Source organism: Mycteria americana, chromosome 1, assembly GCF_035582795.1.
Source record: "Mycteria americana isolate JAX WOST 10 ecotype Jacksonville Zoo and Gardens chromosome 1, USCA_MyAme_1.0, whole genome shotgun sequence".
Classification (NCBI taxonomy): Eukaryota; Metazoa; Chordata; class Aves; order Ciconiiformes; family Ciconiidae; genus Mycteria; species Mycteria americana.
Genome location: NC_134365.1, coordinates 87,128,056 through 87,146,794, shown reverse-complemented (window position 1 = coordinate 87,146,794; position 18,739 = coordinate 87,128,056). Strand labels below are relative to the sequence as shown.

Here is an 18,739-nt window from a genome sequence, read left to right as displayed (position 1 = left end):
GGAAACGCCGCGGAGGAGCCGCTGAGCAGGCCCGTACGGCCCGCCGGCGGGGGAAGACGCCTGCGAGGGCCTCTCCGGCAGGCACTGCCCGGGGCCGGGGCGGGCGCGGCAGGAGAAGAGCGAGAGCCCGCCCCCGCCTGAGGCGCCGCTGGCGGGGCCGGGGCCGGCGCCGCTCCCCCTACCGGCTGCTCCCGGCAACCCCACCGCCGGCGGCCCGCGCCCTGGGGCTGGCGGCAACGGAGAGCTCGCCCCCCCCGCGGGGAGGGGCGTGCGCGCTGCGGCACCAATGGGAAGAGGCTCATCTGCATACCGCCCAGCCGGCACGGCAGGGCCCGGCTTTGCCGCGGCTTCCGCCGCTGCCAGCGCGGGGCGGGGCGGGACGGCGGGGCCGACCAGGGACGCGGGGCCGGGGGCCCGCGCAGGAGAGGCAGCCCGACGGGGGACCGGCCCTCGCCCTCACCCTCACCTAGGGGAAGGGCGACCCAGGTGGGGCTCGGGGCGGGCGACAGCCTTCCCAGTGATTTCAGCTCTTTTAGTATTTGTCCAGCAGGCTTCCCGCGCCGTGGGAAGCCTCCCTGAGCGGTGCAATGGCAGTGAAAGGCGGGGCCGTGCATGCGTCTCTTCGGGGGCGTGGTGAGGTGGTGTGGTAGGGCAAGGGGAGGGCGGAGGCAGGCAGCTGGCCCCTATGGCGGCGTCCGCGCAGGCTCCGGCGGCGGCACTGAGTGCGGAGCAGGCCAAGGGTGAGTGCGGAAGCACGGCGCCTGGCTCTGGCGGCCGGGCGGGCTGGCAGCCGTGTGCTCGTCTGCTGCAGGGGTGCTTGCGGAGGTGATCAAGGCTTTCGGGGCGCCCGAGAACGCGCAGCGCATGGAGGAGGCTCGGGACAATGCCTGCAACGACATGGGCAAGATGCTGCAGTTCCTCCTGCCCGTGGCCACCCAGATCCAGCAGGACGTGATCAAAGCCTACGGCTTCAGCAACGACGGCGAAGGTGGGTTGTTCCCCGCCGGGCAGGGAGCTCCGGGCCCGCTGAGGGGGCGGTGGCGGGCGCGTGCCTCCTTCCCACCCCTCTTCTTGCAGGGGTGCTGAAGTTCGCCCGGCTGATCAAGTCCTACGAGTCGCAGGACCCGGAGATCGCCAGCATGTCGGGCAAGCTCAAGGCCATGTTCCTGCCACCCATGACGCTGCCGCCGCACGGGGCCGGGACCGGCGGAGTGGCAACCTCCTGAGACCGTGGACCTCTCCTGCCCCACCGGGTAGCGGTGCTCTGGTTGGGGCTGTCCTCCCAAGGTGCGGGTCCTGTCAGCCCTGGGAATGGAGCACTTGAACAAGGGAGATGCTGACCTAAAAGGAACGGGATGCTTTCTGCATGCTTATGTGTCTGCTCGTGAATAAAAAATGTCTTGAAAATGCCCTTGTTTTATGGATGGATGTGAGCTCAGCAGTGCTCCTCAGGCACAGATGCTTCTCCCTGGTGCAGAGACAGTTACAGCAGTGCCCACCTCATTCTTGATGAAACTTGTGCTAGTGTTTTGAGGGGCCCAGTATGTACCTGCAAAAAGGTAATTGCTTATACAAGCCTTGGTGTGAAGCCTAGGACTTGATATCAAAGTGACTTTTTTTTTTAACATTTCACAGGTGCTAAGCACTGTCTTAGGAGCAAGCATTTTCAAATGTGCTGTCTGAAACATACTAGGTAATGTGTCCCTAAACATAATCTAGTACTGTTCAGTAAGTGCCATAAATACTGCTGAGACCCCTGTCCCCAGCAGGGTCAGTGCAACTAAGTCACTCCTACTACCACTGCCTGTGGCTGCATTGTTTTCCAGCTGAATGTGCAATCAAATGCGTCAGTCCTAATGAAGAAGGCTGCAGAGAGATGCAGCAGCAAGCGGCACAATGTGGGACTGAAGAAGAGACAAACGTTGTGGAGCAGCCTTGCTCCAGTGTGACATTTTGTTTCTGGCTTGATTCAAACGAAGGGGCATCAAATATGTCTGCTTGTAGCCTCCTGGCCTGCGTGCCTGTTGCCCTTGGAAGCATTGAGGTCTTTGGGGAGGGTGATGGGTGGTAGGGCTGGGGGTGAAGAAGCCAGGCCAGGGAGAGCAGGGAGCTGTGTCTGGTTTTGCCTTCTGTGCAGTTACGAACCAGGCAGGAATGTAGCCAGCAAGGGCGTGAGCTTAGTGGATAGGAGGCAGGAAGAGCAGTCAGTCCCTTCCGTCTCCATCCACCTCTCCCAGCCTGGCCTTGGCCTCCCCCCCCCCCCCCCCCTAATTATTCATTAACTACAGCCCAGGAAGTGCTTTGCAAATGGTAAAAATTAAGCCCTCTGCTTGAGGCCTGCGGTTTGCCTGACCTGGAGCTACCTTCTTCTTGGTCTGCCTAGGAACAGGCAGGGTTTGGGACTCTGCCTGTGCGGGTCAGACACAGGTGAGTCATGGGAGGTGCCGCAACCCCCAAGTGCTCCTCCAGAGCCGTGGCACTCACTGCCATGAGCATCCAGCCCTGTCAGGAGGGTGTGAGTCCACCCCTCCTCTGTCAAGGTCTTTGATCTCTCTCCCAAGTCCGTCTTAAGATACTGTCTTGATAATTCCAATATTGCTTTATTTTCTTTAGTAGGACCCCCCTGGTTAAGGGCTGTGGTACATCCTCCACCAGCTGCTGTCAGTCCCCCATCAGTGGGGATCTGAGAGTCAAGTTCCTGATGCCATCCTGTGGGTGAGTGCTGTGAATGCTAGCTAGGGAAAGAAAACAAGAGTTGTCAGTGAGAAAAAAATACTGGCAGTAGGAATTGGGCACAGAAGGGAAAAAACCCCACCTTCTAATAGGAGCTACAGGGTAGCCAGAGGACTGGAGTTCACAGTGTTTTAGATTGTTACTGCTGTTACCATTGCTCCTTCTCACTTTGATAAAGAGCAAGTGGGTTTTGTGATGGCTGGTCCACTACAGTTACTCTGACAGCCCCGCAGCTGCAGCATTTCTGAATGTTTTTGTACAGAGAGAGGTCGGGTGGATGACCTTTTAAATCCTGGTTATTTCTTGATTCACTGCGGTCTTCTTAGCCCTTTATGGAACAGCAGGACATAAAACCTTCACAGTCACTCTAAACGGGTGCTCTGCTCTGGGTACTGCAGTGGCGTGATGTAAGGAAATGGGATTCACACTAGCATTACTCTGTGGTAAGGACCTGGGCAACCATGATGGTCCAGCACTATCCTGGGGTCCTGTGGGCTGACAGCATCTAGCTTGGGCAAGCCACAGGAAGATGGTCCATCTGCCCATTCCCCAAGCCCAGGTGGCCTTCACTCTGCACTAACAACTGAACTACAATGCAGTTCTGTGCAAAGCGGCAAAACCTCCTGTCTAAAGTAATCTCGGTGCTGAGAATTAGAAGTAATAAATACAATGCTGATTCTCAAGAAGGACTCCAAATGAGATCCCCCAAATGCGAGGGAAGGACAGAACAATAAAGTTGATATCTGGGCAAAAGAGTAGGCAGTTTAACAGAAAGCAATGAGTGTGGTATTAAAAAAAAGAGTCAGCATCTGCTTTTGTAAAGGCAAATCCTGTCTTGTAAAACTGGAGTTTTTTGAGGGACTTAGCAAGCTTGTGGATAAGGCAAGTCTGGCTGATAGTTTCCTTTGATTTTGAAAAAAATTATTTTACTAGATTTTTTCATCAAAGTCTTTGAATAAAGCTAAAGTGATGACATAAGAAAGAAGATTATGTTTTTCTTGGGTAAAGAATTAGTAGAAAATAGGAAATGGAAGGTGGGAATAAACATCCAGTTTTTACAGCAAAGGGAAGTCATCAGTGATGAGATCACAGGGGCCTAACCTGAAACATACGCTGTTCAGTATATTCCCAAATGACCTGGAAATAGAGCTTGTATGGTGAGGTGAGAAAATTGGCTGATGGTAGAAACTTATTCAGGGTAATAGGGTGAGAGCTGACTGTGAATAATTGCAGAAGGACCTTACAATAGTGAATGAGTGGGCAATAGAACAGCAGATGAAATATACATGTAAAACATGTAAAACAATGTTCACGGAGAAAAATAATTTAAAACATATAAAACAATAAATTGAGAACTAATCGTAACCTCTCTGGAGTAAGGCTGTGATCATACATAAGTCCGTGCAATTGTTAGCTTAATGCTTGGTTGCGGTGAACGAATAGCAGAAATCATCACGCTGTGTGTGTGTGTGTATGTACGTATATATAAATGTCCATGTCTCACCAGCATCTTGAACACTGAAGTTCTGTGCCACCCTTCACCCTTATCTCCAAAACAATACAACAGAGTTGGAAACATCTCAGAGAGGTACAGCAAAGGTGATCAGAGGTGTAGAAAAGCTCTGTACAAAGAACACCTAAATAGAGTTGGAGTCTTCAGCCTGGCAAAGAGCTGAGGAAGGATATGGACATTTCAAGTCTGTATCATGAGCAGCTTGGAGGGGGTGAATAGGAATCAGTCGTCGATTTTTCTTTCTTTACAACAACTAGATGTTAATAAAAATGAGGCAGGGGGCAGGTTATAAGCAAGCCAAAGGAAGGGGGTGTTTGTGTAGCTGAGCAGTGGAACTCCTTGCCAAAGGATGCCAAATTTGTTACGGATTTGTCAGTTGACTCTACAAGTAGCTGCAAATAGAAGTTTAGGGAGTACACGGGGAAAAGAAGCTCCATGCATAACCTCTTCCTCTACCTTTCCGTTGACTACCATTTTGATCTCTGGATCACCTAGTCCAACCCCCTGCTCACAGCAGAGCTAACCCCAAAGCTAGATCAGGTTGCTCAGGGCCTTGTTCAGGTGAGTCCTGAACATCTCTAAGAGCAGAGATTCCCCAGCCTCTCTGGGGACCTTTGGCAGCTGCTGAACAGCCCTTGCGGGAGAGTGTGTGTGCAATTTTTCCCGATATCTAATCAGGATTCCCCTTGCTGCAAGTTATGCCTGTTGTCTCTTGTCCTTTTGCTGTGTCCCACAAAGAAGAAATGTGGCTCTAAAACCCCCAGTCCCTCTCTAGGTAGTCTCAGACAGCTGTTAAATCCTTCCTTAAGCATCTTTTCTCCAAGATGAACAAACCCAGCTTCCTCTGTCTCTGCTGTGGTCCAGGTTCCTCACTGCCTTAGTGGCCTTATGCTGGATTCTGTCCCATTTCTCAGTGTCTTTTTTTCAGCAGTCCAGATGTGGGTGTCTTTTAATTAGCTATTTCATTTATCTTCTCCTCTAAATTTGTTCCTGTGCTAGCTGTGGCTTGGCTCCACAAAGGATTTACAAGATGAGGTTCTACCATCTGTGTTGTACTGAAAGCATAAGAGTAGTGTCTTTGCTGAAATATCTTGACCTGTTAATTATATTAATAAAGTATTTTAGCGGCTCAATTATAGTCTGCTGTTGCATGCTGGAGCCATTTGGGAGAGCAACCTCAAAGATACCAACAAATTGCTTCTCTACTGTGGTATTTCCCTCCCCTACCAGCAGGAGCTCCTCGTCGGTAGTTTTTAATTAGGTGGCCCAAATCAAAGACACCAAGGCAGCTGTGTGCATCCAGTCCTTTCCTGAGCTGAAAGCAACCAGAATTCATTCTGTAAATTACGTGATTTGGGATTTGTATCCACACAAATACTGACATGTGGGTTACATTGCACCCTCTGGTTTGTCCTACTGGAGGATACTGAATTACATGGATTTAGTGCTAACTCACCCTTTCTATTCCTGTCTGGACTCTTTGCTACCTTGTTCTTTCCGTGTCACCCTGTGTCCTACTAATGTTCTCTTCCTTGGACAGATTTTCTGCTTCAGCCAGTTCATCAGGTGTAGGGATGCCTAGGTTTTGTCTGCCATGGCTTCATACCAACCCTACATAATCTAATATTCTTTTGATATCAGGAATTCTCTTTTGGGACTTCTGCCCAGAAGTTCCTGTCATTTCTGTCCTACCACTAAAGAATATTTCTTTCTTGTGCCAGTGCTAGATTGGCTCAGATTTAGGTGCAGTCTTTTAGGTGCAATTTCTACAGCTTTGTGTAGAAGTTGCTCCCTTGTGCCACAGGTCTCTGTGCCTTTAAAGTCCCTTTTTTTTTAATACCAGTTTTAAGTCAGTACAGCTGAATCCATGCAGCTCACCACACCCCAGCTCATCATGTGTGTGAAACTAGAAGTATTTCAAAGGAAGCTGTTGTAGGTGCCTGGGCTGCCTTTCTAGCAATGAAGTTTAGCTTCCCACTCGTCTCTCCTGTACTTCCCTTTGTTGTTAGTTTCTGTCTTTGCCACAAGTTCTCTTGGTCATTGCTAGCAGCCTGTTCAGCTTTTTGCAGGATTTCCCAGTCTGGTGGCGTGTAGGGAAGTCTGCAGCTGCTGATACTTGAAATGGGCAAGTCTCTTGCTGTTCCTGCTGCCCACACCACCACACAGGGTAGCTGAGATGGCCCCAGGAAAGAGTCAGGCTCCTTTGCCAGCTGGATTGCCCTCTTTGGCCACTGCTTAGCTCCTATTCTTTCATAAGACTTGCAGACCTTGAAACCTATGGAAAAGGGCAGTCATGGGCCGTAGCTGGAAATGGCTGGGTAACTGGAAATGGTTAGTTTTCCTTCTTTGTATCTGGTTGTCCAGGTTGACAGCTTTGGCCTTAGTATGCTGTACTGGGATTTTGAAGGAACTAGGCTAAGCTCTCATGGTGCTGTGTGGGCCCACTGCAGGTAGTAGCTGTTTGCCCTGCTCTCTGCCTGCTTTTCTGGGCAGCTTCCACGCCACTTTCCACCCCATCCCTTTCAAGCTACTAATGCTCTTGTCAGTTGCATCCCCCAGCAGGCTGTTTTCAGGAAGGCAGTGCTGTGCTTAGAGTGCTAGCCTGGACCTCAAAGTTTGCAGCTCTGGGTTTGCACAGATTCCCCCTGTGGCTGTACAGAGCACATAGGACATTTACCTGCACAGAGGGTTCATCAGTGAGCTGGAGTATGGAGGTTTCAGCTGGGTGGCTGAGGGCAGCCCAGCAGAGCCAAGCTGTGTGGCTGGGTGGTCATAACCTGTAGTAGGGTGCTTCATTGCTCAGTGTATGCTAGCGTGTGCTGCCTGCTTCAGCCTTGCAGGTGTGTGGGTGACCCCAGGCAGCTGTGGTCCCCTTGGCACCATGGCAAGGGCTTGGGGGTGGGGAGCAGTCATGGCTCTCACTGGCCTTTTGGGGAAGAAGGGAAACAGAGGACATGCAGAACTGAATTTTGTAAGCACAGCTAGGACCCAAGATGTACTTGTACAGTCAACACTGGTGTGAAAAAAGACAGGAACCCAAGAATAACAGGGGGGATGGGGAGGAAAGACACAAAAGGAGAAGCAGAAGTGTGTGCAAAGTAGCTTGGGGCTGGGGAGTTGATGGCTCAGAGCACTTCCTGTTCCTGGAGCCGCGCGTGCCCAGCTGCACACGGGTTTGCGCCTGCCTGTGCCCTACAGCACTGTGCAGAGGGTCAGAGATCAAGGCACATATCCAGAAACAGGTGGATGGAGAGGGTCTGAATGGACTGACGGTACACACCAGGAGAGATACATGGCCAGCTCCCAAGAGGCGCAGAAACAGCTTGGCGTTGGGTGCTCCAGCACAGACCTCCGACTTCCCTTTTCTCGCCAGTGCAAACTGATTTTTCTTCTGTGTTTTTTGAGTTGCTTTGGTGGTAGCCACTTGGTCCCCTCTTTTACGCTCCACGATGGTGAGGTATGAGGGGCTGAGAAGTGTGTGTAGGCAGGGGGACCAGGAAAGTAGGACAGATCAGAGGGGGGATCGTCCCCCTCAACGGAAACCTTTCATAGGCTGGGGGAGGTATCAGGTAGGAAGGAAGGGATGCTGCTGCTGGCTGTCATCTGTATGGGTATCTCTAGGGATGCTGACTGGGGACCATTCTTCACTGTACAAGTCTCCACAATAGTGCCTGGCCTTTTTTATTCACCTCGTCTTGTTTTTATCTCCTCTGCTAGGTGGTTTCACCGTGACCTGAGTGGGCTGGAAGCTGAAGCCTTACTGAAGGGACGAGGTGTCCATGGGAGCTTTCTGGCCAGACCCAGTCGGAAGAATCAGGGGGATTTTTCTCTTTCAGTTCGGTAAGTAACTTGGACCCCAAATTCTGTCTTTCTGGGGTTACATACACAGAATGCTTAGATCCTCACATGTCCTGTGGCATCATCTTCATCCTGTCCTTATTCCTTTGCGTTCTTTCCAAGCTGAAAAAGGACCTGAGCTTCCCAGCATCTTCTAGACCCTCCCTCAAGTTGCCCCAGGAGCTTCTCTTTCCAGTCGTCTCCTTTCACTGGGATGGTTTGCTCTGGTTCCGTGGCAGGAGGTAACACAGAACATTTTCTGCCTCTTTTCCAATCGCCTCACTGGACTGCTCTGTGCATCATCCCACAGGGTTGGTGACCAGGTAACCCATATTCGCATCCAGAATACTGGGGATTTCTATGACCTGTATGGAGGGGAGAAGTTTGCTACCTTGTCAGAACTGGTGGAGTACTACACACAGCAACAGGGCTCGCTGCAGGACAAAGATGGAACCATCATCGATTTGCGATACCCACTCAACTGTTCCGACCCCACTACAGAGAGGTACGGAGAAAGCAAAGCAGATGGTGTGTCTGTGATGAGACTTCCTCTGTGTTTCATGGTCTTCTTTCTGCCCTGTCTGCATCCCCAGGGCAAACCCTGCAAAAAGTGCCTCCTGTCTCCCATACCCTCCTATGCTTCCATGGGGGCAGCATCCCCAGGAATAGCTGGATATACCTTGACCCATCACGGCAGACCTAATAGGGCTGTATTTTTACTTCTGGTTTCCTGTTGTCTTTGCTATTTATATACTGTTACTAAAAGCAAAGGTTGTGGTGTTAGTTATGGGTCTGCAGCGGTCTGTAGAGTGACATGTTATGTGGAAGCCCTCAGCCTTGCCCCAAACCTCCTTGGTTATTCTGCGCCTGGGTGACTCACTTAGGTGAGAGCAGGACCATGTTCCCCTGCTATTCCTAGCCTGCTTAGTCTTCTTCCTGTCCCTGCTTTGCATATGTCTCTGACACCAATTTCTTAAATCAAATCAGGTGGTTTTGCCCTTGTGTTGTGCTTTCAGGCTCTTTGATGCAGCTCAGGGGAGCAGTTGCGGTGTGCTCTGGGGCGGACAGGTCCTCCTTGTGCACCTGGAGACAGGGAGCAAAGATGCCCTGGGCGAAGCGCCTGGGTACACCCCTGCTTACTCTGGGGTCAGGCTGCAGAGGAGCCAGCGTCTGCATAGCGGCTGTCCTCTCTACTCAAGGCCGTTGGGTTGTGGCCCTGCAGTTTCCTCCCTTCCTCCCTGCGGTTGGAAACTTCTCCCCCCCGCCAGGCTCTTACGAAAGCTCTTCTCACTCTCTCCCCAAGTGATTTTCCATCACGTGGCTTTGAAGAGCTGGGCTCTACTGGGGGAAGGGAGGCGGGGAACAGGACCCATTAACCCTTTCCTACCTGTGGAGGGGAGGCCCGGAGACTCTGATGAGCAGGAGGGGTCAGCCATTCCCCGGGAGGCATCTGAGCACTGGCATATAGTGGGTGAACCCTTCTTTGGGAGGAGGATCAGAAATTAATCACTGCCGTACAATGGAAGTCACCAGCTATTTCTTGCAGTGTATGAGGTGAGGATCAGCAGAAATTACTTGCCAAGGCAAAACAACTGCTTCCCACGTCTTGCTGTCAAAATGGTTCCTAGATGTTGTGTAGAGGAATGTGTTGGTCTGGCCAGATAGAGGGGTGAATGAATGCCCCGGCTGCTTCTGTGACTGGGGCATGGCCTCCTGAACTCCATTTCAATTCTTGGGAACAGACAGCACTAACAATGTGAAGTTCACCATAGACACCAGTACCAACCCAGACCTCCACTGTTAGCTGTTCAGTGGGCAGCAAACCTGCTCCCACAGCTCTAATCACACTGGCTTGTCTACTAAGCGTCAGCCTGGCCTTGACGGCAGTGCGGTGATGTACGGAGTCACTTGTGCAGTGATGTATGGAGCAGGTCTGGTGCTTGTTGTGGTACCTGCAATAAGTGGGAGCAGAGAGGGGCACTGGAAGTCAGTCTGATGCAACAGCTACTTGCTTTTGGAATGCTGTGCACCAGGGGAGATGGCCAAAAAGGCTGCATGTCTAGCTGCCGAGGCAGCTCTGTGGAAGCGGGACAGAGCTGCAGTGAACATGGCCTTTTGCATCTCTACTTGGCAGCTCAGCAGTGCCCACAAGGATCTTCTGGTGTGGTCCAAAGAGGCTATGGAGCTTGGGACAGGCATGAGGAACTAGACGATCTGCACAGAGACAACCTGGGTCACATCTGGAGTTTCTGCAGGGCCAAGAGTCCAGTAGGAGGAGAGGCCAGGGTTGTCCCATCTCCCAGGCTGCTTCTGGTGTCCGTCACTTGCACCCACACCGCACAGTGCAGTGAGATCCCACCAGACAGGCACACCCTCCCTGCTGCCCCCCCCAAGACCTTTGTAGGTGGGAAGGGGCTTGGCAGCAGCTGTGCCATTCGAACCATGCTTGTGTCCCTCTGTGCCCTGGGTCCAGTCCTGCAGCAAGGCAGAGAGCACCCTGGTCAAATGGGGATGCTCCTCACCTTGTGCTGAGAGGAGAGAAAGAGCTGCTGACTGGGTATTTGCATTGAGGACAGGAATGTGCACATGGATCAACAACAGTGATAAGTACCAGGAGCAGAATATGGGCTCCAGGTGGCTCCTGGTGTTGACTCCCATGGCTAAGCTGATTGCTGCAGTGTGATGTGCCCAGAGAATGGGAATTATCCTTTGACTGAAGAGGTGACTGAGCTTCAGAAAGAGGGGTTGCTGGGATGGTTCTTTAATGGATCTGATCTCATCACAGCCATCTGGGGGCTGCTAAATCCAATGGGAGAGTTTCTGACTCACTGGGGGTTTATTTTTGTTTCCCTGGTGTTTGAGTTTCCAAAGCACCCTGCAGCAGTAAGGCTAGAATCCCAGTAATGCTGGGAGGTGCCGAAACCTATGGACTACCCTCCCCCAACTGGTCTTCAGGCCAGCAAGCATTGCTTACCTGTGCTTGTGTGTATCACACAACTGGATCACACTTGGTGCTTTCCCACTGTGTCCTCTGGTACCAGCATTCTGCTCCCTGGGTCCCTTCTACCTCCACCCTTCCCTTGCCCTTTCCTTTTCTTGCCAGCTCTCTACTTCTTTCTGTCTCATCTGCTTTTCCCAAGATCCTCCTTCTCCCTTGGCTTCCTTCCCTCTCTCTTTCCATCTCCCCCTTCCTTTCTTCCTCACTCACTGTTCCCCAGTGTTGCTGTCCTTCACTCATCAGCTCAAGGGCATCCACTTACCTGCATCTCCACCTCTCTTCTGACCTCTCTTCTTTTTTCCTAGGTGGTACCATGGGCATCTGTCAGGCTCTGCAGCTGAGTCACTTCTCCAGGCCAAAGCCACTCCTTGGACCTTCTTGGTGCGGGAGAGCCTCAGCAAACCTGGGGATTTTGTCTTGTCCGTCCTCACTGACCAGCTTAAACTTGGATCTGATGCTCCACCAGCTGGGGCAACCAGTGCCTCTGGGGCCCGGCTCAAAGTCACACACATCAAGATCATGTGTGAGGTGAGCAGTTGGGAGAGCAAAAGGAAAGGGGGTGGAAGAGGTCTCTGCCGATCTCTGCTGATCACGTCCTCAAAAGCATAGGCCCCGTCAGCCTGGTTACTACCAGCAGTGTTTCTGAATTTGGATCAAAGTGCTGTCATCTTGCAGGTTCGCCCCAGCCTGGGTGACCATGGGCAGTGCTGGGTGCTCAGACATGGGAGGAAGCAGGGCTCAGTGTGACCGAGAACTCCAGTACAGGGGGTTTGTGGTGAAAGAGAGAGGAGGATTCACAATCTAATTACAAGTTCATCAAAAGAGTTAAAAGCTCTTGGAGGAGGAGGAAGAGGGGCATCTCCAAGGCCTCCACATTTAGTCTGAAGGATGTTATCAATCTGGCTGTCACAAGTTCTGCTATTTCTTTCATGTGGGATGATGCAGAGAGTGGAGGGAGATTTCAAGGACAGAAAGCAGCTGACCTTAAACGAGAGCTGAGGGCAATATACCTTCTCTGCACTTCCATCCACTGAGAACAGGAGTCAGTTCACCACGCTATGAACTTAGTGTTCTCAGAGCAAACTACCATTTGACCTCCCTGCCAGAGGAAGTGCTTTTCTAGATGGCACAGGGTGGTGCCTATGGCTTTGCACCCCAGCGTTACCTTTTCCCTGAGCATTATCAGCTTTGTCTATAGGAATGTTATGAGTGGGACATTACACATCTTTCCTCCATTTAGAATGGACGCTACACAGTTGGAGGTGCTGAAATGTTTGACAGCTTGGCAGATCTAGTGGAGCACTTCAAGAAGACTGGAATTGAGGAGGTGTCTGGCTCCTTTGTGTACCTGAAGCAGGTAAATCCTGTTTCCTCTGTTTCTTAGGAATCTTTTGGAGGGACCCACTTGCTGTTTGTTTCTGCTTTGTGTCCCTCTCCTCCTTTTCTCCACAGCACACAGAGGAGACTTTGCTCTCCAGCAGCATCTCTCTCTCTCTCACATTAACCCATTGTGTTCCCATCCCCAGCCCTACTATGCTACGAGGGTGAATGCTGCTGACATTGAGAATAGAGTGCAGGAACTGAACAAGAAGAGTCTATCTGAGGAGACATCCAAGGCTGGATTCTGGGAGGAATTTGACGTAAGAAACTGCTGGGGGACATTATTATGGCTTTTTGGGAAGTCCCTGTGCACCACTTCATTCTCCATCCCTGATTTCTTCCTGGACACAAACTTCTTAGGTGTCTTGTAAATTCTTGTCAATTTATCTGTGAAAGAAGTCTCTTTGGAACCTGTTCCTCTGGGGAGTGAGTGTCATCTTCAAGTCAACCCAGTGAGGTGGAAATGTGCTTTTGTATGGTTGGGTGAACGAGTCACCAAGACAGTAAGGGCATGAACCTTGGACTTTTCCAAGTTCTAGATTTGCTTTTTACTTCTCTGCTCCCCCACAAGCATGCCCATGTGTCCCCAGAGTCACCACTGTTCCTCTGAGTGCCCACCTCCCCTGTCATACATTGTGACCTTGCCATGACTATTCTCTCTTCTGCTCTCAGAGTCTGCAAAAACAGGAAGCCAAGCAACTATTTGACCGTCATGAGGGTCAGAGACCTGAAAACAAGAGCAAGAACCGATACAAGAACATCTTGCCCTGTGAGTCTTGCTTCTCCACTATAAAAAAACCCCAAACAGACAGGCAATGAAGAGCTGTGTGAGTCATCCCTGGCCCTGCCTCAGCCTGCTCTGTCCTCCAGAGCAGGTTATGGTGTGCGGCATTGAGGATTTAAGAGCTGATGAGAGAGGTCACAGCCTTTCGTGTCCTTGAAGGAAGAAGGGAAGGTTGCATCAGACTCATTAGCTTCTGATGGTCCATCATAGGGATAGAGAGATGGGAGGACGGGGTGAGATTGGTCTGACCCCAGAGAAGGAGAGGTGAAAATATGGGGCATGCTGCATGAGTGAGGTAACATGATTGAGGTGGTGTGGGGCAGTGAAGGAGCTTCATGTGGCTGGGCACAGAGTATCTCATTGTTCTGTTTATTCTTTCGCTGCATCCCCAGTTGATCACTCCAGAGTCATCCTCCAAGGAAGGGACCCAAATATCCCTGGATCTGACTATATCAATGCCAACTATGTCAAGGTGAGACTCTTGAAAGATGGCTGTATGCCCAAAATGGAGGAGGGCCTGCCTCTTCCTGCAGCCCTCCTGATCTTCCCCTGTCCACACTCAGAACAACCTGATCAGCCCAGATGAGTGCACCAAGACCTACATCGCTAGCCAGGGTTGCCTGGATGCCACAGTGAATGACTTCTGGCAAATGGTGTGGCAGGAAAACACACGCATTATTGTGATGACCACACGGGAGGTAGAAAAAGGGCGGGTAAGTAGCAGTTTGTAGGTGTCTCAGAGCTGCCCTCTTTTCCCCTTCAACCACTGCTCTGCTCTTTCTCTCTTTCCTGCCTTCTACCCACCCTCACCCTGCCATCTCTGCCCACACAGAACAAATGTGTGCCTTACTGGCCAGAGGTGGGCAGCACGAAGGAATACGGTCCCTACCTTGTGGAGAACACTGGGGAGCACGATGCATTGGAGTACAAACTCCGGCACCTCTGTGTGTGTCCAATGGATAACGTGAGTGTGCCTGGTTGAGGGCTGTCATGGAGCCCATGGGTCTAACTGTCACTGTATGTCTAAGGCTGGGAACTGCTGGGTGCTGTGGTGATGCTGCTGTTGTATGATTCTTGGGGTTGCCGTTCCCACCTGGTTTGGGCTGGAATCACACTGTTGGAATCACCAAGAAGTGCACAGGAGACAGAGATTCCCTGTGGCTTCAGACCCACCTCTCCCTGGGACAGAGGCCAGGGATAGGACTGGGTTGCAGTTTTACAGTAGAGTGTTTTGTTATTATCAGGGTAAGGCTGTGCGTGAGATCTGGCACTACCAGTACCTGAGCTGGCCTGACCATGGTGTACCCAGCGAGCCAGGAGGAGTGCTCAGCTTCCTCGATCAAATAAACCAGAAGCAGGAGAGCATCCCAGATGCAGGGCCTATTCTGGTGCATTGCAGGTTGGTACAGAGGCTGGAGTTTGAAGTATTCTCCATCCTTTATATAGGGTGAGGTGTAGAAAGTCTGTCCTGCTGCACTAGCTCTTCCCCAGGACTTGTGAGTGAAGCTTACGCCAGCCCCAGTATTTGCTTTTTCCTCTTTGATGCTCCCAAACCAAATGCTGCTGCCTGTTGAATCCTCGACTCTTTTGTGGCATTGCTGAACAGCTGCTACAAGTGCCACATCCTTCCCCAGAAGCAGCTGCATTTTGTTTCAGGAGCTGTATTGCTCTGATGGCTGCTTGTCTTCTCATTGCAGTGCTGGGATTGGCCGCACTGGGACTATCATCGTCATTGATATGATAGTGGAAACAATCTCCACCAAGGGTAAGAGAACTCCAAAGTGTCTTGAAGTGAATTGGCCTACCCAGTAGGGCTGTGCCCTTAAGTCCAGCTGCAAAAGGATGAAAACTATCAGGTATCAGTGGGGGAGAACCTGCCACAGTCCTGAGAAGGTTGTGCTGTCCTTGCTATGTGGCAACTGCTGGATCTCTGCACCGTATCCACTTACTGTGGCTTCAGCCTTCCCTGAGTGTGGGCTTTTCCTCCAGGGCCAGACTTGGCAGATGCTGGGCAGGAAGGAGGGATAGGAGGTCCATACAGGAGTAAAGAGTATGGAGAGAGGTGGAAACTTCTTGACTGACCTCCACTGTGACTGCTTTTGGTGGAGAACTGGGAGAGGAGGGGTCAGTGAACAAGTCCATAAGCTTTTCTGGTGCCCCTTGTTAGGGCTGGACTGTGACATTGACATCCAGAAGACCATCCAGATGGTGAGGGCCCAACGCTCAGGGATGGTGCAGACGGAGGCCCAGTACAAGTTCATCTACATGGCCATCTGCCAGTTCATAGAGACGACCAAGAAAAAGCTGGAAGTTATTCAGGTGAGAAAGGGGACTCTACTTTCCTGTCCTGTGAGTCTAGGCCCTGCATGGTGCTGGCTCTAAGCCCAGGCACTCTTGTTTCCCAAGCTTTAAGCTAGCACTGGAACCTACATAGACTACTAGAGTGCACCAAGATTTGAGTCCCTGTTCCTCCCTTTAAAATTCAGGGGACAACATTGGCAGCTCAAGTATCAACCCCTTCTGAACTGCTAAACAACAGTAAGTTTTAATGCAGTTATTTCAACTATGTTCTATATAATGTATCCACCAATATAATGTATATAAGACAAAGACTTTGCCCTCTCCTTTCCTCTTTGTCTTTCCCATCCTGGTTCTGCAGTTGCCTCCCAAGCCCTTGTGGACAGGATTTTCTCCTACTAGCTGAGAAGTGGCATCTTTTATCCTTGTAGCCTTGCAGCACCTTGTAGCCTCTGGCAGCATCCACTAGCTGCTGCTATCTGTTTAATATGCTTTAGCTGACATGTGGCACTCTCAGGCATTCCAGTGCCTCCAGAAATTTGTTGCCCTACTGTTCACCCCTGTACAAGGATACATTTGCATCTCTGCAGCTCACCTCTGCCACAGCAGTGGGCAGAGCGCACTGAGCCTGAGGACTTCAGCAATCCACCAACCTCCACTGAGATCCTAGCATGAAGCATGGTTAAACAGCCAGAACTCTTCCATGATGCCTCACATGCTTCTCCCAGACCACACTCTTCTCAGCTTGTGTTTTCTCTCCTGTAGTCTCAGAAAGGCAAGCCGAACGAGTCTGAGTATGGGAACATTGCCTACCCCCCTGCAGCGAGGAATGTGCACACCAAGGCTTCACGAACATCCTCCAAGTAAGAGCTCACCTAAACCAGAGGCCCACCTATGCCTGCCTCTGGCAATAGTCTCCCTACTGGCTTGGCTGGCTTTTTCCTCATGGTCACTTTTTCCCTTGTGTTTCCCTGATCTTACAGGCAGAAAGAGGAGTCAACGGTTTATGAGAACTTGGGGAAAAAGGAGAAGGTGCGGAAACAACGTTCCTCAGAGAAGAAGCTGAAAGGCTCTCTAAAGAAAAAATAAGCATACATTGCAGGTAGCCTCATGGAGGTTTTGAACCCAGGGTGCAGGACTGGAGCTCACGTCCAGGCTGGGCTGTCTCACATTCCTCACTCTTGGACTGGAACTAGGCCTTCCCCTTCTCTTCTCAGGGCTACTTTTCAGTGGCCTGAACCAGACTGCTTTCCAGCTCAGCTGACTGACTTCATTGTCCCTTGTCTGTGCTGCCCCTTCATCATTCATTAACAGGAAAAAATCACACCCCTTCTTTCCCTTGCTCTCTGAGCACTGGGGCCCAAACTCACCTCTGCTGTGCCAGCTTCAGCAGACTTCTTGAGGAAGAGCTAAGGAAGCTATTTACAGGAGCTACATCTCTCCCCACTGCTGTGAGTTAGAGTTTAGCCTGTTAGTGTTCCCTGAAGCCTCACTTTTAAAGTCTGGAGTTTTTGGCCTGTTTCAGCTCAGCCCCTCTGTAATTCAACAGGAAACTTCCTCTTGCTTTAATACTAACCCTCTGCCCTGTGATCTCTTTTCTACTTGATCCGTCGATTGGATGCTGTAAATATATCAGAATTTGATGTGATGGCAATGTTTTCTCCTTTGTTTGTAAATAAATGTGTATTTGTTTGAATGCCAAGTTCCAAAAGTTTTTTCTATAATTTCTCTTTGAGTATAGCTGTACTCCTGGCTTCACTTGCAGCCCTGCAAAGACTTCCAAGAATGGCTCTAGCTTAGTTTTCATCACTTCCTGCAGCCTTCAGACTCCTGAACAGAAGCTGTGGTGAATTATGATGGCTCCTTGCTGTGAGACTTCAGTGTTGGTAGTCATCAGGTAAGTCTGAGTGCAGAAAGTTAGCTGTGACAAACTCAGACGCAGGCTTTTGCACATAAATTTTAGTATTTGGAAGAGTCATCCTCGTGCCCCCAAATCATTAGTCATTTTGTCATCTGTCATCTGTCTCATCTCACCTCTCAACTGAGGCTGGTGATATCCAGCCTCAGTTGGAGGGTAAGTCATAAGGGCTGCTTCAGCAGTGTAGTGCCTGACTGCTCCTTCCTAGGTACTACTTGGTAGAAATGAAAGTTCATCTTTACGGCGAAGGTAGACCAGAGCACGGCCACATTGTGGCTTCACAGGTACTAGTCAGTCACCTACAAGGAGGGGCCAAGGGAGCTGGATTGTTTAGTCTGGTAAAGAGGAGGCTGAGGGTTAAGCTACTCTCATCTACAACTACACAGATGGGCAGTAAGAAAATTATGGTAGTAGCAGATAATAAAACCAGAGGCAATGGTCCCAAATTGCAGCTTGGGAGGTTCAGGTTGAACACTAAGACTGCTTTTATCAGACAGCATTCTAACAGATGCTCAGAGAGAACACCTGTCCTTGCAGGTGTTCAATACTTGAATGGACAAAGCCACAGCTGATCTGACCTAGTGCTGGTAATAATGCCACTTGCAGCAGCAGCCTAGACTAAAGACCTCCAGAGGTCCCTTCCCACCACTATTTATATCATTCTGTGAATGCTGGAGAGCATTCCTTAGTGCTGAAGCCCATTCTTGGTGGTGTTAGAATAGGCCTCAGCATGGTTTTTAAAGTCTTGCCACTTAAAACTAGGCCTCAGCCTGTGAACTGTACCCAGGAACCATCTGGGAGAATGCTGAGAAAGTTTGGATAAAGCCACAGCTAAAGAATGCAGACCTGAACCTTTTTGTGGCAGCTGGCCTAGATTGCAGAGAATGTGCTGGCGAATCCTTAATTTACAGGTACAGGCACTGCTTGGGCTGTGGGCATTTGCTGCTCAAAGAAAAAGATGGCTCAGGTGTTCTGGTCTAGGACCTGGTTAGAGCTGATGGCAGAAAGAGCTCAGTCCCACTTAGGGAAAAGTCTGAGCTAGGACGCAGGCCAATAACGCTTGGAAATGTGGGACAGGGAATTTTGTCTGGTCTGAGACACATCTATGCCCTGTGTGGGAAGATAATGGCATTGAGGGCCCTGCACAATCATTCCCTATCAGCTGCCTGACACAGGACCATGCCGAGCACTTTAAAAGTCCAGCTGTAATTGTCCCCTGGTTTGGTGTGGGGACCCTAAGACTGGGCTCTCTCCACTCAGTTTAGAGCACAAATCCAG

At 50.7% G+C, this 18,739-nt stretch overlaps 2 protein-coding genes and 1 non-coding gene across 5 annotated transcripts; all 3 read left to right on the top strand.

Annotated features, from left to right (window-relative positions):
- Positions 1–333: 333 nt before the first annotated feature.
- On the top strand, positions 334–1,416 carry C1H12orf57 (chromosome 1 C12orf57 homolog). 2 transcript variants are annotated; one of them, XM_075510649.1, is made up of 3 exons: positions 334–486; positions 812–988; positions 1,078–1,416. In XM_075510649.1, the coding sequence occupies exons 2-3, from the start codon at positions 865–867 to the stop codon at positions 1,224–1,226; spliced, it is 273 nt and encodes a 90-aa protein (XP_075366764.1). In that variant the 5' UTR covers positions 334–486; positions 812–864; the 3' UTR covers positions 1,227–1,416. The 2 variants fall into 2 exon arrangements, with proteins under 2 accessions (XP_075366764.1, XP_075366757.1); XM_075510642.1 differs by lacking the exon at positions 334–486 and adding an exon at positions 685–740.
- On the top strand, positions 516–575 carry LOC142405072 (U7 small nuclear RNA). Its single transcript, XR_012774048.1, has one exon. It is a non-coding gene; the product is annotated as a U7 small nuclear RNA (small nuclear RNA).
- An 822-nt stretch (positions 1,417–2,238) lies between the features above and the next one.
- Positions 2,239–17,239, top strand: PTPN6 (protein tyrosine phosphatase non-receptor type 6). 2 transcript variants are annotated; one of them, XM_075510620.1, is made up of 16 exons: positions 2,239–2,427; positions 2,614–2,715; positions 7,964–8,086; positions 8,394–8,588; positions 11,387–11,609; positions 12,322–12,438; positions 12,608–12,721; positions 13,134–13,230; positions 13,638–13,717; positions 13,809–13,958; positions 14,078–14,209; positions 14,490–14,644; positions 14,943–15,010; positions 15,413–15,564; positions 16,309–16,406; positions 16,527–17,239. In XM_075510620.1, the coding sequence occupies exons 2-16, from the start codon at positions 2,702–2,704 to the stop codon at positions 16,630–16,632; spliced, it is 1,824 nt and encodes a 607-aa protein (XP_075366735.1). In that variant the 5' UTR covers positions 2,239–2,427; positions 2,614–2,701; the 3' UTR covers positions 16,633–17,239. The 2 variants fall into 2 exon arrangements, with proteins under 2 accessions (XP_075366735.1, XP_075366744.1); XM_075510629.1 differs by lacking the exons at positions 2,239–2,427; positions 2,614–2,715 and adding an exon at positions 7,372–7,703.
- The last annotated feature ends 1,500 nt before the right edge of the window (positions 17,240–18,739 follow it).

What these genes read in the sequence shown, in the direction of transcription:
- PTPN6 (XM_075510620.1), top strand. An exon ending in ACATCAAGATCATGTGTGAG is followed by an intron (nt 11,610 to 12,321) that starts GTGAGCAGTTGG and finishes TCCTCCATTTAG; the next exon opens with AATGGACGCTACACAGTTGG. An exon ending in ATACAAGAACATCTTGCCCT is followed by an intron (nt 13,231 to 13,637) that starts GTGAGTCTTGCT and finishes CTGCATCCCCAG; the next exon opens with TTGATCACTCCAGAGTCATC.
- C1H12orf57 (XM_075510642.1), top strand. Translation starts at nt 686, where the DNA reads ATGGCGGCGTCCGCGCAGGCTCCGGCGGCGGCACTGAGTGCGGAGCAG. An exon ending in GAGTGCGGAGCAGGCCAAGG is followed by an intron (nt 741 to 811) that starts GTGAGTGCGGAA and finishes CGTCTGCTGCAG; the next exon opens with GGGTGCTTGCGGAGGTGATC. An exon ending in CTTCAGCAACGACGGCGAAG is followed by an intron (nt 989 to 1,077) that starts GTGGGTTGTTCC and finishes CTCTTCTTGCAG; the next exon opens with GGGTGCTGAAGTTCGCCCGG.